Here is a 25,721-nt window from a genome sequence, read left to right on the forward strand (position 1 = left end):
GACTCACACTGTGCTCCTTATCCACAGCACATGTGCACTCAGTATTATCACTCAGAGGGGAATTGTGTATGAGACATCCTGAGACTTACACATAAGGCTGTGTGGGTGTGTGCGCGCGCGTGAGTGCGCGTTTTAGCGCGTGTGTGGGCGTGTGAAATAATCTGCTTTGTCATGGTCATAAGGTTCTCATGAAAGTGAAAAAGGATTTAGCATGGAGAAAATGGTTAGATAGGCTGACAGGTTGTCAGATAGACAGCCAGTAGATAGACAGACATCACCAAAACTAAATGAGCTTTCAGAAAGCTTTTAAAAAGCACTACTTTATTTGTGCACATTGTTTGTGCTGTAAGTCATTACCAATTGTCTGTAAAACCAATTGAATTCCTCCATAATTACTTCCATGACTTATAAATCTAAAATGTATAAATAAACAAATGTAACCACTTTGTGTCAAGTCAACCATTTAACTTGAAAATGTGTTGAAAGTATTTGTTCTTTGTGCAGTTATAGCATTAATATTAAAAAAGTAAAAAAGATAAATAAATAAAAAACATCCAAGGAGGCTTAATCTGGTCAAATTCGATCGTGTTTCTAATCAGTTTTCACAAAATGTAGAAAAAGCTTTACTTTTGAGATAGGATTTTCATTGTGGTTGAGGCGTCAAACAGAACATGTGACTCTTAATGCATCGTGTTCTTCATCATTTCCTAGACCGTTACAGCATGTCAGAAGCGTCCGCTGTCCGGCGCGCTCAGCGCGGTCCCGCCCAGCGCGGTCCCGCCCCTGCGGCGCTCACACTCACTTCAAAGGCTTCCCTCAGAACTCAGAGCAGTGTGACGTCATGAAACGCGATGCGCACTCAAGCAGATGAGATGCAGGAGCGCAACAGCCGAGCGCAAATTGCGAGCGCACAACTACAATGACAACTTCCTGATATCTCAACGAAAAGTTTATTCGAACTCTCTGCGCTTTTGTTTTTACCCAGCATTGGCTTTCTTCTGTGTGCTATGTGTGGTGTTATGACTGATAACGAGATGATTTCATCACTACCCTCCAGACATCTGCTGAAGTGGACATCTGCAGTTGGAATACTGTGGTACCTGTTGATTCTGTGTGATTGTTACAATCTGGATGTGGAGCGTCCTTTAGTTTTTCATGGACCCAATGGATCATTTTTCGGATATTCGGTTCTGCTTCATCAGCATGCTGAGGACACATGGTTAGTGTATTAAAGATGCTTCAGAAGTTTTGATGTTGTAAAACAAGGGTGAATGAGCATGTTTGAGATTCTGTGGGTTTTACACATTTTTTAGTGCATTTGTTTTATATTTCTGACTACCATTTCATGTCAAGTTGAATCAGCTGAATACAATGAATAATCAATTTAACTCATGGCTCTTATCTTTCTGCCAGGATACATTTTATATATTTATCCAGCTGTTAGATGTCTACTACTGACACATAAAGTTATATGTAATAATCCCCTTTTCAAGCTTTGGAGTTGTTGGGAGTTGTTGTTTCAGAGATTACTCTATTATTATTTTTAATTAAGTCTGAAATGATAAACCAGCCAAGATAGACCTAGTAAAATAATGTTAAATTGATCAAAGTGTGCAGAAGAACTTCATATGAGCTTATATTTAAGCTCATATGGGCACATCTCATGTGAAAGTTGAGCCCTGATTAATTTCAAACCGTGGATTCATGATTGCAAAACATCTACAACATTTTATGTATGCTATGTTACACATCTACAACATTTTATGCTGTTATGTTACGTGCTGCTGAACCGTTTATCATGAATCATTCATTCTAAAATCTTGATGTTGGTAACAAAAGTGGCAAAAGATACTTTATGCATAAAATACCCAGGAGCAAGTGAGGATCAAATTCACTGGTAGTTTCTCAAGACTGTGTTTAATGTCATATTTCTTGTTAAGGCTGATGGTTGGAGCGCCTGTGGCCGATTCCAGCTTTTATCCTAAAACCAAAAATCCTGGAGCCATCTACAACTGCAGTGTGTGGAGCTCCCAATGTGAGCAGCTGCCTGTTGGTAGGTCTTCCCTCCCTTAACTTCAGAAATTCTACTTTTGTGTTGTTTTATTGATAATCTGAAGGGTAGAGTTGTGAAAAAGTTTAATAATTCATAAGGTTGCTCTTAAAAGTTATGTAACCTGGGTATTTGGCAATACGTTTATTTTAGAGTATCAACCAATTTCATCAGTAAAGCATTATACAATGCTTAAGCGATCAGTAGTTCATGTGGGGTCCAAAAGCTCACCAGAGCTTTGTAATCCTATTTAAACCTGGCAAAACAAGGTTTAGGATTTTGTGCAGATTGTCCGTTTATTTTTCTTAAATTAAAGCACAGATTCTCTTTAGGTCACTCTGGAATCATGCTGGAAAACATGATCATCAGCTTTTGTCTACTACAGGATGTCAGCTCCAGTCATGCGGTCATTAAAGCTTAAGAAAATAACAAATTCAACATTTCTGATATTCATGAATTTTTGATTTGCTTTTAGTTTTATTGCAAATGTTAATTACAATAAATGTGTTATACTGATAATATAGTTAAAAAATAGTTTCATTAGTAGTCTCAGATAATATACATATACTTTATAATATAATCAATTTAATGAAATTTCATAAAATTTGAATGTGCTTTGCTAATTATCTGTTAAACTTTACATAGAAAAACAGTTCTTGTTTTTTTATTCATAAAAGTTAATCCTGTGGACTTCTTCCTCTTTTTTGTCTTCTGTTTGTTGTTGAACCAACTCTAACCAGTTAAACATTTCTATGTGACAACATTGTTCCGTTTAGACTTCACACTTCTGATTGTGCTCTGATTGAACTTGTGTGTGCATTCTAGCCCCCTGACTGTGAAAACGTCCTGTGAATGAATTCCCCAGGCGGGGTCAGACAGACTGTGGAGGGTTTCCTCCTGTCAGGAAGAGGATGCTTATATTCTGCACCCCCGACACAAGGGATGGGGGATAGTCTCCTTGGTAGCTTAAACTACAGGATATATATAACTTGCAAATAAAATGTCTCTGTTTAGTCAAGGGAAATGGCATTACACATAATTTCCACCAAAAGCCATGCTGGGTTGGAGTGCACACACATTTCAAGGTTTCTAATGTGTCTGAAAATGTTTTGTTATTAGTTGCATTTGCTATCACTATTATTATTGCTCATACTTAGGGTTGGAACAAACACCTAGTATCTAACTTTAGCATGTATTTCACCGCAGTTCACGTGCTATTTTAAGGAGTTGTGTGCTAATACTTGTCTATCAGGCTTACAAGTTGTCCCTGGTGAATGATACAATTGCTGAAAACAACTGCAGTAGACTTTCATTGAGAGACTGAGCCATATTTAGGGACAAGATTTGTTTCTTAGGAACCTTTTCACTTAGCCACCCTAGCCACCACACTGAAAATACCTTAGCAACCACATGCAATACCCTGGCAACCATCTACAATATCACATTGTGAAGTTTTATGTGTGCGAAAAAACATATTTTTTTCTTTTTCAGAAAATTCAAGATCTAGTTGATGTTAACAGTAGAATTAATAGCTTAATATGGTTTTCAATGACATGGTTCATAAGTGGTGTTGAGAAACCCCCAGTTTTTCACTTGAGCACTTGACACATTGTCTTAGAAAAGTTTTTCGCAACATGTTACTTTCAGAGGTATTTGTAGCCTTAATTGATTGTATATTAATTTAAGCTCATTTGTCTGAATGATTTCAGGAGATGTACAGAAATGTGGAAGACACTGTCTGGCAGAGAATGATAACCAGTGGCTGGGTGTGAGTCTGTCCCGGCAGCCTTCACAGGGCCATGTTTTGGTACGTCTGTTGGTCAAAGCATACGCTACCATTCACAGAGGATGCATTTATTTGATCAAAAATACAGTAGCTGATATTCTGAAATAGTAGTACAATTTAGGATAACTATTTTCTATTTAAATTTATTTAAAAATATAATTTATTTCTGTGATGACAATGACTCCATTCCTCAATGTCACATGAAGCCTTTAGAAATTATTCTAGTATGCTGGTTTGGTACACATTTCTTATTATTATAATGTTGAAAACAGTCGCGTAATATTTTTATGGAAACTGAGACACGCTTCTATTTAAATATTTGGTGTAAAATGGAGAAATACATGGAAATAAATACTTTTAAGACACATGAACTTGATCAAAATTGACAGTACAGACACTTGTTACAAAATATTTATGTTTAATGTTACAAAATATTTATATTTCAAATAAATGGTGTTCATTTTATTTGAAATAACACTGAAAGAATACTGAAAAAAAATGTCCGGTTTCCACAAAAATATTAAGTGACAAATACTGTTTCAACATTGATAATAAGAAATACTTTTAATAATAGAACACCCCAACAATAACTGATAATAATTAAACACCAAATCAGCATATACGAATGAATTGTGAAGGATCATGTGACACTGAAGACAGAAGTAATGGCTAAAATTCAGCTTTTATTCAGACATAAATAAGATATAAAAATATATTAAATAGAAAACAGCTTTTTAAATAAAATGTAAAATTAAATTAAAAAAATTACATTTAAAATTAAGTTTATGTATTTACAGATGCTTTTATCCAAACATTTTTTTCCTAACATGTGTTCCCTGGGAATCGAACCCACGACCTTGCACTGGTATCACAATTGCGCTACCAGTTGAGCCACAGGAACACTGTAAAAATATAATAATATATTCAATTGCAATAATAAACTTTTTTTATTGTATTTGATCAAATAAATGTGGTTTTTGGTGAGCATAAGATAATTCTTAATCAGAATTATTTGAAACGTCCGACTGTTAGTTTACTGAACATTTTTATAAAAGTAAATGCATAGCTACGATTATTATTTTTCATTGAAAAATCTCCTGTTTACTTCTGTGTCAGAGAGAAGGTGGAGAATGTTAATAAACAACCATGTAATGATTGTTTCATGTGAAATATATAAGATGTTGAGTTCGATAAGTAAATACTTGATTACTTTGCTCTACGATGTTTTAAATTCTAGGCTTGCGGACATCGGTGGAAGAATATCTACTACTCTAGTAAAGACAATCAGAACAAGCTGCCACATGGTGTTTGCTTCAGACTCAGCCCAGATTTGAAACAAGCCAATCATATTATTCCTTGCTATAAAGGTACAGATTTCCATTACTGTCATATTGGTTAGCTTGTGGTTCACTGATCCAAACAAAGTGTAACCTAAAGCAAACTACTACTAAGTGTTTCTTAGTGTCAAATGAGTTCCTTTTCTCTGTTTAGATCATCAAAGGAAGTTTGGTGATGGTTATGGGTCGTGTCAAGCAGGATTATCAAATTTATTAACAGAGGTATAAGGAACTTTTTGGGATTTTGATTGAGCTGACACTGAATTGATTTGGTAACAGAATATTGTGTTTGTAGGACCTGATGGTCATGGGTGCTCCTGGTACCTCATACTGGACCGGATCTGTTCTCGTCTACAACACCACAAGCAACATTTCAGCTGCTTATGTGGATGATGACAATGAAGTTCTCTATGGCAGCTATTTAGGTGAGTTCACAAAAGGGAAAGTACTTTAGGCAAATTTATTGTTCAACCTGTTAAGATGCCTTATTTTTTTCAAATTCTAAGGCAGCATGTATTTTTCACAGAGAAGGCCATCCCAGAATGCCTTGCAACAAGCATGTGGCATGTGTATTAGAATTGCTGCCAATGTAAAGCATTGCAAATTGTCTATTTATGTGGTTCCATAATGTCTAGGAAGCTTGCTTAAAATGCAACTGTCTTTGTAGGTAATATACAACAAGCCAACTCTATAGGTTTTAGAACAGGAATAATGTATGGTGTTTTTTTTAATGGTTTGTGAATGAAATTATGGGATTTAGGGATATTCTGATTTAATATTGCTAAAATGCATTTAAGCATGCAACAAGATAAATATAATACAGTGGTCCCCAGCTTCTTAAGACGTGCAGCAGGAAACACACTTTTGCTGTTATAAGACATAACGTTCTTCTATTTAAACAGGAAACAGATACTGTTGCAATATCTATGAGCATCAGGCTGTTGCAAAGATATGTGAGAGGCTAATCTGTCATTTTGTTTTAATCTCACGGCAACCTATCCATACTTTAAAAAAAAACATCCATTTTATAAATGCTATGTGATTTCTTGTTTTCGACATCTAACAATAAAGTAGGTAAAATCACAATTATTTGTCTACCGCTTTTCACAATATAAATTTTTTCAAGCAAATTGCAAGCATGAAAAGTCATGTAGATTAATACAATTTAAAAAGTCTATAGTTTTATTTCATCAGCTGGAAATTGCTTGTTGTGAAAGCGGTTTCTGTAATATGACTTAAAAAAATCATTTATTTTATTATTTAATTTTAATTTAATATTTAACATAAATTTAATCAAGATACAAGACTAAATTGTAAAGGTTAGTTTAGCAGTGTTATTTTAGTGTCAAGCTGTCAATCATTTCATATTAATATTTTGAATTCATTTTTATATTTTCCATTTTAATTTTCAATTTAAAATAGTCATTTATATTAAGTTTTCTTTTTTATGTCTATAAAGTTTTCTGTTTTATTTACATTTTTATATTTGTTTTTTAGTACATCAAGTTAAACTACATGAAAATAAGAAATGTTGATGAAATAAAATATTATATATTTTTAATATTCAATAACATTTACATATTGTGTTTTATTTCAGTTCATTTTTATTTTATTTAAAGTTTTAGTCAGCCATAATAAGAGAAGATTAGGGAAATATAGACTAGTTATAAATATAATAGACTAAATATAAAATAATTGCTTTTTTATTATTTTATCATCATCATTATTTTTTTTATTTTTTATTTATTACAGTGTTTTCAGTGTTCTTGCAGACTTTGAATGGGCAGTTAAGATATTTTATCAAAATGTATGTTTTTTCTCCATCAGGTTATGCAGTTAGTGCTGGACACTTTCTAGACCCTCAAAACACTGAGATAGTGGGTGGTGCTCCCCAGCATGAACAGACTGGTAAAGTAAGGGTTAACACCACCAACATCATCATCTTCACCTATCTGATCATAAGAAAAGACCATGTTTTTAAGTAGTTTAATGTTGCAGTTCTCTAGTTTGGTTCAGCTGTGGAAGAAAAGTTCTGGAGCAAAAGGAGAATTTAGACAAAGCCTGTAGGTTTTTGTAGCTTAATAACAATCTTCTGGATAGCCTATACTGAATTTTCAGTAGTGATGTGACGTGACATACAGCCAAGTATGGTGACCCATACTCAGAATTCGTGATCTGCATTTAACCCATCCAAAGTGCCCACACACAGCAATTTACAGTATGTTGCGGACCCGGGGAGCAGTTGGGGGTTCGGTGCCTTGCTCAGGTGCACCTCAGTCAAAGTATTGAGGATGGAGAGAGTGCTGTACATTCATTCTCCCCATCTACAATTCCTACTGGCCCGAGACTCAAATTCACAACCTTTGTATTACGAGTCCAAATCACTAACCATTAGGCCACGACTTCCCAGCAGTTGTGTATAAATAGATTTAGGTATGAGACCCTCTTGACATCTAATCTGTAGGCAGTTGCGAACAGTAAATCAGTTAAACTGAACTCTTCTTCCATCTGTGCGGAAGAGGAAGTAGGTTTTCATTTGCAGATGTTCTGAGTTTGCAGCGTTTATGCATTTTGTGAGTAACGGTCTGATGTCTGATGATTTTACCAAAGAAACAGAGACTGGTTAAAAAAGTCGTGATGAAACTATACTTATATGTATTTAATTCGCATTCATGTACAATTCTGTATTAGGCTGGTGTGTGTTATAATTCCCATTTCCCATATTCCTATGTTGTCTTTAACTCCAGGCTTACATATTCAGGATTGAGGGCAACACTTTGAAAATTGTTGCCAAAACCAAGGGCAAGAAGGTAAGAAATTTCAAGAATTTTAAGTGTTTCCGAAGTATCCAGGTTCCAGCTGAATGATCGCAATAGGGATGTTTGCTTCTGTTTACAGCTCGGCTCTTATTATGGAGCTAGTGTGTGTGCGGTTGACCTGAATGCAGACGGGCTGTCTGATCTGCTGGTTGGGGCGCCTATGTTCAGCTCAGTGAGGGAGGAAGGACGTGTACATGTCTACATAAACCAGGGAGAGGTGAGGCAGTCACATGATTTATTGTTTAATTATGGTTTGATATATACTGTACCTACGGGTTAATCTCACAAAAATAGGTTACCCTCAAAATAAAAGCAATAAAATAATGGTTGCTTTTTGTTTGATTTATTATTTTTATAATATAATATGTTATTAATGTAATATTTTATAAAACATATATAAATTAGGGCTGTCATGTTAATTCATTTTATGCTAAATAAAAGTTTGTGTTAACATAACATACATATTTTTATTTATGCATATATTAAGAAGTCTAAGTAATACTGTTTTATATTCATATATAATATAAATCATATATAAAAAATATAAACACACATGTAAATATTTCTTAAAAATATACATAAATATAAATATAAATAAATATACACAATAAACACACATATGTTATGTAAACACAGACTTTTATCTTTGGATCATGATTAATCATTTTGACCGCCCTAAAATAAATATATAATTTTGATATCTTTTATATGATATATTGTTTAATCATTTTATTATTTTTCCAAATAATATATATTTTACGTTTATTTAAATTTAGACGATTTGCATCTCTAAAAATAGTCTGAAGGGATGATGAGAAAATGTGCTTAATTTTTTAAACCATAAAGCTTTTGGTGTTGAATATGAACATTATGTGTTCTTTTTGGGTTTGATGGGATTCACCCATATATTCCTAACTATATCAATAATTTTAGGAAGGTATTTCTATTGTAATGCATTTGATGAAGTGACACATCTACATATTTAGAGCTGTCTTATATTACTTTGCTGTTTTTCAGTATAAAAGTATGTATATTGGCACTAATCGTGACCACCAAGGCCATACCGATTGAACAGGTTTCCTTTTCCCATAATGTCAAAAATTAACCACATACATCACAAAGCACCATGCTTTTAACATTTCACATGTAACTTGCCTCACTGTCACCATTTACTGCACAGTTTGTTGTTGCTGTTTTTTGTACCTCTAACAAAAGCACATTTTCTGGTCACAGTTGAAGTGACCACAGTTTGGTCAGGGCTTTTGCGCTTTGTCTGTGGGAAGATTGTAAAACTAGTGCATTGCAGTCATTTGAGCATTGTATTAATAAATGACTGCATTAAGAGACTTTATTCATGTTTAATTGGAGTCTAAACAGCACTGTATTAATAAATTGCAGAAAGATGTATCAGATTTGACTAATTCAGATTTTAGACTGCTAATTGTGTATCTGCTTATAATAATTAACGTCATGCTTCTCTTAAAAATATATTTTTCTTAGGCTGAAATGAAAGAGGCAGACTTTGAGTTAGTTGGGAGTGACTCCTATGCAGCACGTTTTGGAGAAACCATTGTGAACCTTGGCGATATTGATGACGACGGATATCCAGGTACAGTATGTCTAACACACGTATGGATCGTTTATAATCTTTCTCAGTTTGTACATTTCTCATGCTGATTTGCTTCATTTGACTAACTTCAAATGTTACTGTATCATGTTTTGCTGTATTTTAATATTGTATAGGATTGACATAAACCTCAGTGTTTCACTTTCTTCTTTGGATTTCAAAGCCTGTCTTCTGTCATTGAAACCCCATGTTCACATCAGAGTGGCTTCATGGCTAGATATTGGTTGATCACTGAATCAGATTTGAAGATGATCTTGGTATTTCATGGTAGAGCGGTGTGTGTGGTTTAGAGACAGAACATGATCAGAAGGAACAACTGATGTACTACTAGAATGGGCTACACTTTAAAATGCTGTTAAAAGAAAGCAACACATTCACTCACAGACATTTTATATTTTTGTCACAGTGTCACATTGTTACTGACTAGTGCCAGTGCATCAGCAAAAAGTATTTATTTTCAAACCAAAATTATTATATAAATAGTATTTTTCATAGTTAGAATCTTCTCTGTTATAAAACGTAGCAAGCTGCCTGTTACCTACATACAGTAGGCAGCTGCCTCCTGAGAAAACATCATAACTATGTGATATTCTAATAAACCTAAAAATATCTTGCACACTTGTATTGGGCATAACAATTGATTTTTTAGTGATGAAATGAATAAAATAATGATGATAAATGAAACTATTTTTATTAGTTCTTGTCAATATTGCATGCATTTTATGTATATTGGTAATGATTTCTCTGAAATGAATGCTTTCACTGAGCTTGCAGTGCTTTATATGAATGTCTTTTTATGAGTAATATATCATATGTATATCATATTATATAATACAGTATATGCAATGCTACGTTAGAATTTGACAATTTGACCAAAATAATAAAACAATAGAATTTGACCAAAATAATGTACTGTACTGTTCCGAACGTTGGGGATAGTTATTTGTCTAAAGAAATTCATATTTTTATTAAGCAAGGATGCATTCAATCGATCAAAGGGGACAGTAAAGAAATTCAAAAGATTTCAAATAAGTGAAGTTTTTCTGAACTTTCTATTCATCAAAGAATCTTGAAACATGTTTTTGCCATTTCCACAAAAATGTTCAACATTTATTATATTTTTTCTTCTTAAGAGCACCAAATCAGCATATTCGAATTATTTCTAAAGGATCATGTGACACTGGAGTAATTATGCTGAAACATCAGTCATATTTAATATTCATTTCATTTAATTTATGTGACATGTAATAAAAAAATATATGTAATAAAAAAAAAATTAATTGCAATAATATTTCTCATTATTTATATATTTTTTATTCTATTTTTTTATCCAAAAAAAATATACAGCCTTGGTGAGACTTCTTTCAAAAATATTTTTAAAATCTTACTGATCCCCAACTTTTCAACGGTATACCTTAGAAGGTTGCATATCTATGATGCCTACATTTAGTAAAAGTCTTAAAATGTTGTCTAAGTAGACTGCACACTAGGTTTTGGAACAAAGCTAACACAACAATGCCTGTGTTTCAGATGTGGCCATTGCAGCCCCTCAGGAGAACGATCTGCGAGGTGCTATATATATCTACAATGGGAGGAGCAGTGGTATTGCACGGAGTTTCTCTCAAGTACGTTCTCCAGCTGCTGTTTATGCTGATATTATGGGCAGGGAAGAATGAAACGGAGGCGGGAAAGGTCAGACCTGAGCAGTCCTCCCCATCCTGTGCGAACTGCCCTATTGTTTTGAGTCTTTCTTGATCTTTCTTCCACACTGGAGTACTAAGAGGAAAGCGTTCGGTCTAATTGCAGTCATTTCCTGAAATCTCTTTCTCTCTGCATATAGTTTCAAGAAGTGATCAGGACTAGACATATTTGAATCATGAGAGTCCAGTTATAAAAGCAAATGCTTAGGAAGAACTTCATCTAATTATATTAACTTCAGGCCAAAATGATTACATCCAGGATGTTTGTAGTGATTAGCAGCAGCTCTTGTGGTCTTGTAATTGCCCTGTGGTTTTCCAGTAATTGTAGAGCATGGCACACCAGCAATGTCAAAGGTCATTGTTTTGATTCCCATTTAACACAAAAAAACAAATATGTACCTTGAATGTAAGTACTTTTGGAAAAATGTGTCTGCAAAGTGAAAAAAATAACTGTGACTGGTGATCATTTGCATGTCTCTTGAAGTACAGTACAACTTCATTAGCATTTAATATGTCAAATATCTTCTGAATGCTTCTTTGTGCTTTCTTCATTGCAGAGAATAACAGGCTCTTTGTTGGGCAATAACTTCAGGATGTTTGGCCAGTCAGTGTCTGGAGGAGTTGATATTGATAGCAACAATTATCCAGGTAATGTTTTTAGCACAAAACATGAACAGGAAACGTTTCCTCTGTGAAAGCATGAATGGCTACAGTTTTTCAAAATTTACAGCAAAGTCATTTATAATGTTACAAAAGGTAAATTGCAATCATATTTCACAATATAACAGCTTTTTCTGTATTTTGATCAAATAAATGTAGCCTGTAAAAAAAATTAAATGTAAAAAAAAAGGGAAAAAAGTTTGGACAGGAATATATATATGTATATAAGTATAGAAATCAAGAAGAGAAACAGAATTGTTTATTTCTCTCTCTCTCTCTCTCGCTCTCTTTTTTATTTTTATTTTTTTATTTTTGAAAGGTCATGATCATGTCAGATGTGTCAGAACTTATCAGCCTCTATTTCCTGTCTTAAAATAGTACTCTTTTTGAAGGCAGAAAAAAGCACAGATCGAGAACGGATAAGTGCTACATACTGTTTTATAAAACAAGTAGTATTTGTACACTTTGTGGTGTATGCAATTAGAGCGCAGTGTGTGGAACACTGTTTCCCACAATACATTGTGTGGTAAAATAGTTTGAAATGTTTAATATTTTAAACAAAGACTATCTGTGGACTGGTGAGTTAGGAATGTGTGAAACAACAGTCAAGAGTGTTTTATGGGAATTTTATGTTCATATCCAGATGTTGCAGTGGGAGCTTTCCTGTCAGACTCAGCTGTGGTCTTCAGGTAAAAACAGCAGATACATTTTTCACACACATTTTCTTTGGTAACTTAAAACTTAGTTTAGCACATTTAAATACATTCCAGGGTATTCTGAAAAAATTTCTTGAAAAATCTGCATGTTACATCTGGGCCTAGTGGAGATTGGTGCTAGTTGTCTTAACCCCCCCCCCCCCCCCAATGAAGCCCGAGCCTCCCCTTTAATAATGTTTGACTTGACGACTAATCCATTAACTCTTGTTGTTTCAGAACACGTCCAGTAGTGAAGGTGGATGCTGTCATGTTGCTGCCTGAGAGCTTGAACCGGTCCATAGCCCAATGCACCGAGAACGGTCTTCCTGCCGTGTGTGTCAATGTTATGGTGTGCTTCAGAGTCAGAGGAAAACAAATCCCGGGAAACATAGGTAAGACAGTAATACCCATCGGATATATCTTTGTTAAAAAAGTTTTTTGAAAACTGTACTTTTTTACTTAAAATTCCCCCAAGTCTACAGTATTTGTGCAGTAAAACCCTAGAGTGATACAGGAACATCCTGCATCTTCTTGCAGTGCTATCTTACTTTTTTGAGTCAGATCCTGTCTTACTCAAAAAAAAAAAAAAAAAATGTCCAAGCTAAGCAGGTCTGCACACGTGCTCTCAGAGTTGAGTACACAGTGTTCAAGGATGAACGTTTTGGGCTTGAACTCTTTGTTTGCGTGAGGCTGTGCGTTGGCTCGTCTTATCAGCGCGTGCTGAAGGCAGTGGCAGTTTGCTGTATTTCAGACATCTTTCCCAGCTCTTTATCTCTGCCCCACATCCCCTCTTTTGTTGTGGCAGTTAGAGGGCCAGGGTGTGTGTCAATGCCTGCCTTCACTGATAGATCGACACTCACTGACCAAATAGTAAACAACAGAGCCGTGCTTGATGACAAATACTCATAATCTTGAAACTGATATGAAGTAGTGATGGCAATAACATGCCACCCAGATTTTGCTGAGGCGTTTATCTGTCAGTTTACAGGACTGCTGCGTGTTATTTAAAAGTGGGATAATAAAGAGAGGGATGACCCAAACGTGTAGAACTGTTTCAATTTTTGTTCACAGTCACACAAGAACATCATAATGGCTTTGAATGTAGCTCATCCAAACAGAATTCAGAGTCAAAACTATCCATTTTATAGTTGTGTAGTTCTGTTTTTGCCCTGATGCCACATTATCATTTGTTGGTAATGAACTGATTTGCATTCATTATTAAGAAAATAATCAAATGAAAGTACTTTTTTTTGTAAAGTATCTAAAAACGGGTGTTATTTCATTTATAACCATTTTTGTTGTTAAATTTGCATAGATCATTTTGTCTGCCAACCTGTATGACCTCAACTCTCAAATGTTTCAAATATAATGAATAGATTTAGCATGTAGAATCTGAGAAAACTGTTAGATTTTGATTTTGACTTTCAATTTTGTGCATTTAAAAATGTATAGTATTTAATTTAGTTTTGCATGGACAATCTGTTTTTTTTTTTTCAGCTCTTTACAACTCCTCTGCCATTCCATCATAAATCCCTAGTGTTTCACCACAAGACAACAATATGTTTCTGAATTGCTCTAGAGATTGAACAGGTTGTCTATGCCTGGCTGTAACTTTGTCTCTGAATGTCATGCTGTTTCCTGTGCAGAACTGAAGTACAACATAACAGCTGATGTTCACCACAAAGATGGCTTCCCTTCTCGTTTTTATTTCAATGGAAACGGCACATCCAATGTTACAGCAGGCAGAGTGAAGGTCAAGCATGAGCAGCTCACCTGTGCCACCCACCAGGCCTTCATGAAGGTACGAGACTCTCTTCATGTTCATGTATAGGGGCATGTTGCTTTTAACACTGTCACATTATCACTTTACTCGTAAGCAAATTACTGCACATTTTATGGGGAAAAAATGTGTATTTAACTTCTATAATTCACTTTTTTATTGAGGTAGTTATTTTTTTAAATCTAATATTCATACTTTATTTCAGATTCGTTTCACTCAACAAAGATGATTTATACATTTTAGGTAACAATAAAAACATACAGTGTTAAGGAAAATTGCTTTTAAAAGTATCACTCCAAAAAAGTAATTTTACAAACAGTTATTTTTGATTAACTTTTTTTGTTATATTTTGACAAATATTAGGGCCCTTTCACACCAAAAGTGAAATTGGCCTATGCACCTCACTCCCGATTTATCTCAGCATGGGACTGGGGAGGTGTCAGTGAATAAATTGGAAAACAAAGCATGTTGCATTACATTTTTGAAAAATTGAAAAAATATGCATTACTTGAAAAAGTAATCTGATTATGTAACTTGTGTTACTTGTAATGGTTTACCCCCGAAATTGCTTGCATATTTGATTTACATAGAAATAAAGTCCTGATTATAAAGTTCTGAAAGTAAATGTGAATCAAACATATGCAAGTTGCACCAGTTTTCTTAAGTTTTCTTAGATTTTGAATCGCTTTGTCGCTGAAGTTCTAACTTTCATTCTTACAGTTCCTTTATAGCATTTATTATGTTGCCGTTTTTATAAAGTCACTGTTCAGTGCTGAGTACAGTACAGAAAATCAACCTCTTTCGGCATTTCAGTGTATGGTTGAAATGCACCTGAAAAGCCAGATGTGTCTTGGCATTTTCTTTGATCGGCCCACATTGTGCATTATAGACTTAAACAGTCTATACAGAAGTGCTGACTCAGACTCAAGCCCGTGGACTTAACAGCTGTGATTCGCCCACGTCACTTTGCTCTTCATGCTCGAGTTAATCAGCCTCTCTGAGAGGCCCAGGTGGTGTGACTCCACACAGGAGGCCAGGGTGATAAAGAGGCTCTTACAGATAGTTTGTTGGAGCTGATAGCAGGTCGTCACTGCTGGCGAACAAGAGGAAGAGCCAGGCAGGATGGTGCGGGGGAGGACAGTACAGAACGAGAGCTAGACAGTTGATAAAGTGCGGATAGATGGCTCCGTGAGTATGAGTGAAGGTTCCAGGTGTTTTGTGGGCCCCTCTGGACACCTCTCCCTCTGTCTCTTCCTGTATTCAGGGCCATCTGATCCAGCTCATGTTTTACACAGTAATTAATGGAGGCCTGTGTATGGCTGCGCTGTTATTAATGGCCGCTGATGGAGACGATGGCCATAAACACGTGTGATTATCTGTCAGAGGCAAACCCAAACAGGAGGCTGCTTTATTTGTGGTATTTTTAGAGCTTCATTAATAAGCAGTAAGAGTAATGAATGGAACACAAAGCAGATGTGGCAGACACCTTGAGTCGTGTTTTAGGAAGGTCGTTGGCTCCTGTAATATTTGGTTGTATTTACTGTTGAAACAGAAAGTTTGAGGTGGGTGTATAAAATGGTGTATCTTTTATTTATTTATTATTTTTTTGTTTTTAGAAATAGCCAGTGGTCTTATTTATGTCAGTCACTATTTGTTAATATGCAGGTGACATTGGTGAGAGAGATATTATCATTCTAGAGAGAATTTGACTGACATTTTGAGACATTACTGTTTAAAAGTTTGGGGTCTATTGGATTGTTCAATGTTTTTTTTTTTTTTTTTTTTTGGGGGGGGGGGGTGTCTTGTACTCACCAAGGATGCATTTATTTGATCAAAAATAAAGATAACATTACAATTTGAAATAAACGCTTTCTATTTTTATTTAATTTAAAATCTAATTTATTCTTGTAATGACAAAGCTGAATTAGCATCAGTCACATGATCCTTCAGAAATCATTCTGATTGGCTGATTTGGTGCTTAAGAAATCATAATCTTATTTAAATCTTTATCATAATCAATGTTTAAAACAGTGCTGTTCATTTTTTTTCATGATTAGAAAGCTCAAGAGAACACCTTTTATTTGAAATATAAATCTTTTGTAACATTATAAATGTCTTTACTTTAGTTCCATTTAATGCATAATTGCAAAACTGTTCAAATGTACCTTGAATGATTTTGATAATTTTGAAACGTCGGCCAAATGCATAAAGCGAGATGTAAGTTAAGTTCCACCTTGAAAAAGAGTCAATTTAGTTTTTTTTATTTATTTATTTATTTATTTTTATTTAGGCAACAGCTAATACAGCTAATTGTTTATATATTTTACAATTAACTAAAGTGCTATTGCAAAAATACTGCTACGTCATGCTACATATTAGCATGTTTTACAATCAAAGGAATGAGTTGAGTTTTCTGTGGTAATCAATTTGCGTTTAACACCCCTCCACCCAATGCTATAGGAATCTTAAAATGCTGTTGTTTTGGTATTGTGTTCTGTGGAGTTGCAAATGTACCATGCCTGAATTCTTGAACAGGAAGGCATAGCAATATGTTCAGCTCTTCTTTTGGGTGAAATGTTCCTTGAGTTGAATGAAGGTGTGGAGGAAACACCCAGTCTTTCTCATGTTCATTTAAATTTCATTTTCATCATACCCATGTAAATGATTTACAGGTTCCTTGAAATAGCACTCGTCTTGTCTGGGTTGTACCCATAAGATTAAACATGCCTGTGACATCAGATTCGTGTGCGCACATTTTGACGACCGAAATTCAGCGACCACATCCTGAGCAAAGGATACAAGTTCACAGCGTTGACTTTGAGTTTCGCCTTTGCTGCAGAAATTAGCGTTTCTCTGAGGTTGTTGTTGTGGCTGTAGTCCAGCTCATTTACACTGGTCATGAAAGAGCCTTCCAAAGCCTGGTCACACATCTCCCCTGCAGTTAAATACAGGCCCGATAGACCCCACAGGACAACTCCAAACCTGTGAGCCCCCAATTAGAGACAGCTGACAGAGTAAACTTTAGCTGCATTAACTATCTGCACTGAGGTTAGGAAAATTAAGACGAAAAAAAATAAATAAAGTATAGTCAAACTACGCTACGCTACTGTAAAATTTATAAATGTTTTTAAGAGAAATACAGAAAAAAGTCTTATTTTGAAATATTATTAGAATTTAAAATACATTCTGTTTCCTATTTTAATTTATTTTAAAATGTAATTTATTCATGTGATGCAAAGCTGATTTTTCAGCAGCCATTAGCCATGATCTTTTAGAAATAATGCTGAGAAGCTGGTTTTCTGCACAGTTATTATCAATATTGAAAACATTTGTACGGCTTCATGTTTTGTGGGTATCATGATCTTTTTTCTTTTTTTTGTGTGTGTGATTTCTTAGATGAATAGAAAGTTTTAAAAAAAACAGCATTTTTACATTTTGGATAAACATGCCCCGATTATTTTCTTTAGAACATCTTGTTGATACATTTTATTTCTCTTGTGTGCAGAAAGACATCCGGGATATCTTCACACCCATCCATTTTGAGGTGAAATATGAACTTGGAGAGCACCGTGTGCTTCAGAGGGACTCAGGGGGCTTGCCTTCTCTCAAACCCATTCTACAGCAGAAGGATGAACAGGCCAATGTCGTGAAAAACAAGGTTGGGTTTTCTCCATTTCTCCATCTTTGTTTTGTTGTTTGTGGTTTGCTTCCGTGGCCAATTTTTTAAACCTAATTAAAGGTCACAATGTGTCTTGATTTGGAATCTTTCTATCTTTCTGTAGACCACATTTGCCAGATATTGTTCCTGGGAAAACTGCTCAACCAACCTGCAGGTTTCTGCTCATTTAGCTTTACCGCAGTAAGTCATCAACACTAACTGGGTGAATCTCTCGGAAATTGTTGCATGTTAAACCACAAAATTAAATGGAACAATATTATGAATAAAAAGAATTTAGCTGGTTTTAAGAACACTTAGATTTTGTGCAGCCACGTTATTTTCCTAGAAAATGCCCTTATTAGCTCCCAAATCCAAAAAATAAAAATAAATAAAAAAAATAAAATAAATATATATATATATATATATATATATTTCTTTTTTTTATTTATTTATTTTTTTTATTTAATTAATTCTGATTCTGTAAAATGATTTTTATTTATAATTATTTACATACTTATAATGAAATAATAAGAATTATTTATATTTATTTTCATAATTATTATAAAAAGAATTTAATATTATTTTTTTAAAAATTACCATTGCATGTATGTATTATTTGTTGTACTAAATTTAATTTATGCAGATTTTCGTTGAAAAAAGAAAAAGAAAAAACGAACAATTAAAAAAATATACATTGCATCCAGACATCCTGATTCTTTCACATTATTTCAGTGAAGATACATTTTTAACTCTATTGTAATGAGAATTGTGGAATATTTATTTTTTTATGATAGTAACAAATTTCATTTAGAATGTCACAATGCAGAACATCTTAAAAATCCTAAAATGTGCTTCGTGATTTTTTTTTTCTTTGTGATGATTTACCTAACTGTAGTTTTTCAGGAGTACAATTTTGTCAATAACTTATAACAATCTTATATATGTTTTAAATGTGTACGGTTATACAACAGCTTAAAACTTTAATAATTATAGTTTTATTAACTTGTTTTTCTTTTCAAGTGCAAAGTAAGCAGCTATACAGACCTCTGTAAACATTCTAGTTGTGTGGGTGTTGTTTGTGACTAACAGGAGGGCATTAGAGATGATCTGCTCTCTTCATGAACTCACCCATTAAACCATCAAGCACAGTAGCCAAAGCTTTCTGTCGATGCATTTCATGCATCACATTTCTTGGACTTGCCCAATTGGGGCGAAAGCGTGAGAGTGCACATTAGCATTTTGGATCATGTTTGCAGCCGTATGCAAACTAATTCATGGACTTCCCCCTCACCCACTGGTGATAATACATGATCTGATTATTCATAAGGCTTGTGTGTGTGTGTGTGTGTGTGTGTGTGTGTGTGTGTGTGTGTGTGTGTGTGTAAGAGAGAGAGACCGAGAGAAAGAGTGTGAGGGGGAGAGTGTCTTGTCACTCTCACAGATGCACCTGGTGTCTTTAAATGAAAAACATCAGGCTTGAGCCCTCACTGCACAAGCCACACAAACACATGCAGGAAAAACACTGGATGACACATTTTCCATTCAATTCTACATTTTATATTTTAAAATGAACAAAATATTAAAAGCATTTTTTTACTGTTTAGAAAGCATTTTTTCTTTTTACTGTTACAATATAGTAAATTTAGTAACTTATGCTATTTTGGCTTAGTATTTAATTGTCATACACATAATTTGAGTTGTTTAATTTATGTACTGTGAGTTCATACTTCAGGAAAAAAGTTTATTTACACTGGCTTTGGAAACAAATATTGCACAGGGTATAATTATATGAATATAATTATAAATAAATTAATGTTACACTATGTTACACTTTTTGAAATTACTAAAATTCTGTTGATGTCTATTTTTTCTAATATTGTTCTTCCTTCATCTGACAGTTTATATATATATATATATATATATATATATATATATATATATATATATATATATATATATATATATATGTATATATATATATATATATATATATATATATATATATATATATATATATATATATATATATATTGTGCAATATTTAAGTGTAAATGTAAAATTTTCTGTGTTTGAAATAGTTTAACCCCTAATGAAATATTATAATTATTATTATTTTCTGAATCTTAACTCTGAAATTAATCCGCACTAAATAATATAGAATGATAACTGGATAAAATATGGATTCAATTTTCTTAATTTATAATAAATAGAACAGATTAATTTATATTTTATATTTTTATAGTTTCTATTTTAAATAACTGTTTTCCCAATAGGTCCTACAGGAACATGCCATACTTTGCTCTGGGTAACGGGAAAAGCATCATGTTAAACACCACACTGGTCAACATTGGAGATGATGCTTTTCTACCCAAACTTTACTTGAGGTTTCCCAGTAACCTGCATTTCATCAAAGTGCTGGAGGTAATTTAATTTTGTCGCAGTAATTCCTCATTTTGTTCTGTTCTCTCTTAGATACTTGACTGCCACCTTTTAGCTCTTTGTATTTCTCAATACCCTTTAACTGCCTTTGATGTGTTTTAATATTTGTGATATTATTTAAGGAAGATAAATACATCAGCTGTGAAATCGCAGAGGAGAATAAAGTGGCCATCGGACTGGATTGCAATGTTGGGAATTTACACATCCCTCCTTTCGCAAAGGTAAACGTCTTAAGCAATGGAAGATAAATGAGTTTGTTTGTCACCATGTCTTGCTGGAGTATAAACATCTCTTTGCTCTCTTCCAGATCAACATCACCTTTTTACTAGATGTGATGCAGAACAGCAGTGGGGGAAACCTTAGTATTAACATCAATGCCACGAGGTAAGAGATCCAGAGATCTCAGCCCTAGATCTTAGGAATTCATTACAGAGAATGGTTTACACAAATGCAAAGACATTCGAGCCAATTGTAAACATTTGTGATAAGATCAGAACGCAAAAGACAAACAAAAGCATTAAACAGCATGCCCAAATGTTTCATGTGCTTTCAGTGTTACTGTTAGAAACAAGAAAAACAGTGGATCTAAAGATGAGTGCCTAGACAGCCTATGTAATGAGTTCCTATAATGAAATCTCTGGGTATATAGTGTTGTACTCCCATTTAACATTTCCTCTGATAGAAAGATCTTTTCAAGGTATGCAATCACCCCAAAAAGCATTTGGATAACGTATTTTCCGGACTATAAGTCACACTTTTTTTCATAGTTTAGCTGGTCCTGCGACTTATTGTCAGGTGCGACTTATTTATCAAAATTAATTTGACATGAACCAAGAGAAATGAACCAAGAGAAAACATTACCGTCTACAGCCGCCAGAGGGCGCTCTATGCTGCTCACTGCTCCTGTAGTCTACACTGAAGACTATAGCGCCCTCTCGCGGCTGTAGAGGGTAATGTTTTCTCTTGGTTCTAAATAAATGCGATTTATAGTCCAGTGCGACTTATATTTGTTTTTTTCCTCATCATGACGTATTTTCGACTCATACTCGACTTATAGTCCGAAAAATACGGTACTTAAACTGCACTTAACATATCATTTCATTGGGACAATACCAAACTAAGTGGTGTCTGCAAATAAATGCTGCTAGAGCTACTTTCAGAACTATTTAACTTCACCTTTTTATTAGCCATTTTCTTGCATTTATGCATTTGAAACTTTCCTTAATAGTGAATGTAAACCAATCCAATGTGTGTGTTTTTCAGCGAGAACTTTGAGAACAAAGATCTTCAGCACGACAACGTTGTCGTTCTTACGCTGCCCTTGAGATATGCAGTTGACCTCAATGTTCACGCGTAAGTTATCTGTTTTGCTTATAAATGTGAATCAATAGATGTCGGAAGGTCAAATTACGGGATGTGTCTCTTCGTCTCTGCAGATTTGTCTCTCCGACTTCATTTCTGATTGGAGAACAAGAGTCTGTGCCGGTCGACTGCTATCCTGAAAAGTTCAATTATACGTACAAGGTATTTTAGCGCTCATCAACACTGTCATTAAGCACTAATGAATCATTGACATGGTTTGTTTTGTTAAAATGTCTATTAACTTACAGATGATAAATATGGGTCCTAGTAAAGCTCTTGATGCGAGAGTAAAGATTGGCTTGCCTCTGATGCTGGTGCCATACAAATACCAGCTAATCAGCATCACTGATTTACAGGTGAGATTTACATGCAAATAAATAAAAAAAATAAAACGCTTACCTCATGGTAAATCTTAACTGGTATACTGTATATTATATACAATATTTTAAAGTAATAGTTCACCCCAACATTGAAATAGTTTATATTTACTGTCATGCCACTTTGTCTTTCAAAAAATGAGATGTTAGGCACAATGTTTGTGCTTCTGAATCAACTTTAGTGTTTTCAAAGCACATTTGACATCATAGAGGCCAAACTGCATTGGTTCTTGCATGTCATGTGACAAATTATGACTTGTTAAGTTTGCAAAACTTGACGTGTCATGATTTGGAAGATTATTAGTAGACAGTGGCTTAAATTTAATTGGTTCCTCACAGAGAGCTCTTGTCCAACCTCAGATATAGCACTTTATTATTTATTATATTATTTATGGTGCTTTATTATTCTTTTTAGAGCTTGGTAGTATAAATCACAATTTGCTTACCTTTTACATCTCTGGCTTTATTCACAGAAGAAACACAAACTATTCCTAACAGTGCCTATAACTTAGCTAAAAATGAATGATATAGATCTAAAATGTACACGTCTTTTTCTTTACTTTAAGTTTTTTTGTCTTGCAGACAACTCTTGGGCATTGCTTCCAGAGGAACAATACAGTTCCGATTATTGATGACTGTGACATCCCCGAACCTTCTTTTATTCAAGAACTCGTGTTCTTTTTCTCCCCAAAGAGCAAGCGCATAATGGTAAAATACTTGTGGTTACGGTGTGTTTAGTGTAAATGTTATGAGGAGGTCTCACTCTCTTTTGTTCTGCAGTTCTGTGGTCCTGAAGATAAGACCTGTAGGATGGTGGAGTGCCACTTTGGTGACTTGGAGGTTGGAAAGGAAGTTGCCATCACAATGGAAGTGGAGCTCAACCCTAGGGTTCTCCAGATGAGTCCAGTGAGTATTTGTTGGAGAAGAGAAGAAGAATATGGCCCAACCATTGTTTGACAGACGGATTACCTGAATTTTACATCTAAAAGAACAACTAAAACACATGACGTTTAATACATGTTTATTTCCTATAGGGAAGACATGCTGTCATGATGATACAAGGCATGATTGACCTCATTTCACCTGTAAAAGATGCCAACACCATCCTATTAAAAGATGATGTTTTTGCTACAGTAAGTAGTCTGAACCTCTATTGCCAGGAATACATAATGAGATGCTGGATTTACAAAATATCATTGAACTTGAATGTTTGCAATGTTTCAGGTGTTATTGGAGGCTCTGTACAGCAATAAGCCTGTAATGGCTGTGCAGATTTTTTTAATAGTATCCAGTCTGATTGTTGGACTGATCATTTTAGCACTGCTCGTCCTCACCCTCTGGAAGGTATGTATCACACGACAATTTCTCAAGTATGACATAACGTCATATTGTTGTGCAATTAGAGCAATTAAGAGCATATAAATTGTTCATAAGATTTCACTAAAGCTAGACTTGAAATAGCTAATGATATGATTAATATTCTGCTGGACTTGAACCAGCTCTAAACCTTGTTGGGTTTGAAACTGAGATTACTTTTGCTTATTGACAATCATTCATTCTCTTGCTTTTATTAGTTGGGATTCTTTGAGCGGAAGTTGAAGAAGGAGAAGTTAAACCGGGACAGTTGGGACTATGTACCTAAGAAAGAAAGTGTGTCATAATATGGGATTGACACCTCATACAAAACCAGTCGGAATGGAGGAGACAAACCATGAAGGACTAATGCTCTGTCGACATCAGGAGCTGGACTCATGATAACCTATGGCCATTAACCATAATGGTTGAGAACATTTATCGCAAAGCGACGAGGAGTACAAAAACTGTCAAAAGAATAAGCATTTTCTGTCAGCAGGATGACGCCAATGCACTTTAGAGTATGGAACAAACTACATGTTCAATGAATCGCTCCGGGACTGTTGTGCCAAGAGAAAAAAGGATTCAGAATGTATTGTTGCTACAGAACGTTACAGCTCTGTTCCAAAACCTATTGAGCAATCTTGTTGGAGGAGGTTCCTTAAGGTAGGAAGCGTGGTCAAATTGTAAGGCAGTACAACGAATACAATTGATAAGGTGCTATTTGAGTTCGGATTCTGCCTTAACAGCTGCCTATTTAGATCGTAGACTGCAAGGCAGCTCACTAGGTTTTGGAACGGAGCCTATGATCACTAAACAACATATTGGCTAATGTTCTGCTGTAGAGGAGAAATCGCACTGCTGTAGCTTTTCTTACTAAGGTTATTGCTGTGTATATCTGAAGAGAGACTCGCTCTTTTATGCCTGCAAGTTAGTGTACCCTCCACAGGGGTGAATCAGGATTTTCGGGCACTTTCCATCACCCTTTCCGAAGCACAACATTGCTGTGATAGGGGTTTTAACACCTTTGCATCACCGTGGTATTGGTTCTCCTTGCAAAAAAAAAAAAAAAAAAAGGAGGAAATGACACGCATTCTCTCTCTTCCCAAGCTCTAGCTGCTGATTTCAATAGTTAGAAGTTTAACGGAGACGCCAGATGGAAGGAGCGAGTGTTTGCTGTGTGCTCTGGCTGGGTGCCATGGAAACAGGGCAAAGGAGGCTGCTGTTGTGTGTGGATGCTGCGCTACAGAACAGTGACAGGATTGGCATGTGTCTGGCTCCCAGCCATTGCTTAAGAGTGTGTGTTCATTTATAGGACAGAAAGTCCATGAATATACAACGCACCATCACCTCTCACTCATATGCAGGCCCATACTGAATCTGCACGTGCAGAAAGCTTTAACAGTTATATTTAAGGTTATAAATTAAAACATAAAAACTAAAAAAAAAAAAAAAAAAAAAAAAAAAGCACGGATAAATTGATTCAATAAATAATAAATAGAAACTGAAAGTGTTCACTCAATTTAAACCCAAAAAAAATTTACAAAGAAAATGTAATTTAATTGTCCAAACCTGATTATCATGTCAAAATTATTGTATGCAGAATAATTTTTGGAACTGTCATAAGAAATGAAAGTTAAAAAAATGCCTAAATATTCAAACAACAAAATTCTAAACAAAAAATATTAAAATAATAATATACATTTTATGAATAAATCTTTATTGTTTAATTAATGAATTAAACATTGTATAAATAACTTCTGATTTCTATATTCCAATTTATATTATTATTATTATTATTTATTTATTTAAAAAAAAAAATGTTATTCACAAAATCAGCGCATAAAATGTGGAAAAGCTGGTTTTGCTTGGGCCTGCTTATAAGAGGGTGTTGGTGTATGAATCAAATAACACATGCTAAAACATTTTGGATATGATCTTTAGATTTTTGGAAACTACATGGGTGCTTGTCAGTGCTTTTAATCTAAAAGATCCAAAAAAAAGTATCCACTGTTCAGGGAATGGCGTAAAACAAAATCTGTACTTTTGATAATTTAATGTTGTCAATTATGTTTTTA

The 25,721-nt window shown here is 34.5% G+C and overlaps 1 protein-coding gene across 1 annotated transcript; it reads left to right on the forward strand.

Annotated features, from left to right (window-relative positions):
- Positions 1-801: 801 nt before the first annotated feature.
- On the forward strand, positions 802-25,110 carry LOC113052868 (integrin alpha-4-like). The gene is made up of 28 exons (XM_026217304.1): positions 802-1,219; positions 1,941-2,053; positions 3,760-3,857; positions 5,074-5,203; positions 5,328-5,395; positions 5,469-5,598; positions 7,001-7,086; positions 7,921-7,983; positions 8,072-8,209; positions 9,493-9,601; positions 11,150-11,244; positions 11,877-11,967; positions 12,623-12,668; positions 12,912-13,066; positions 14,321-14,475; positions 17,960-18,112; positions 18,237-18,313; positions 20,386-20,533; positions 20,674-20,772; positions 20,859-20,935; positions 21,815-21,904; positions 21,988-22,075; positions 22,162-22,269; positions 22,873-22,998; positions 23,071-23,196; positions 23,325-23,423; positions 23,515-23,634; positions 23,865-25,110. Exons 1-28 carry the CDS (start codon positions 1,008-1,010, stop codon positions 23,949-23,951), a joined length of 3,087 nt encoding a protein of 1,028 aa, XP_026073089.1. The 5' UTR covers positions 802-1,007; the 3' UTR covers positions 23,952-25,110.
- The last annotated feature ends 611 nt before the right edge of the window (positions 25,111-25,721 follow it).

The sequence above is a fragment of the Carassius auratus genome, chromosome 34 (assembly GCF_003368295.1).
Source record: "Carassius auratus strain Wakin chromosome 34, ASM336829v1, whole genome shotgun sequence".
In the NCBI taxonomy this organism is placed as follows: domain Eukaryota; kingdom Metazoa; phylum Chordata; class Actinopteri; order Cypriniformes; family Cyprinidae; genus Carassius; species Carassius auratus.

Excerpts from the sequence above, each read along its gene's own strand:
- LOC113052868 (XM_026217304.1), top strand. The coding sequence starts at position 1,008 with ATGTGTGGTGTTATGACTGATAACGAGATGATTTCATCACTACCCTCC. Across the intron at positions 1,220-1,940 it reads CAGCATGCTGAGGACACATG|GCTGATGGTTGGAGCGCCTG; the intron begins GTTAGTGTATTA and ends TTTCTTGTTAAG. Across the intron at positions 22,270-22,872 it reads TCAGCATCACTGATTTACAG|ACAACTCTTGGGCATTGCTT; the intron begins GTGAGATTTACA and ends TTTGTCTTGCAG.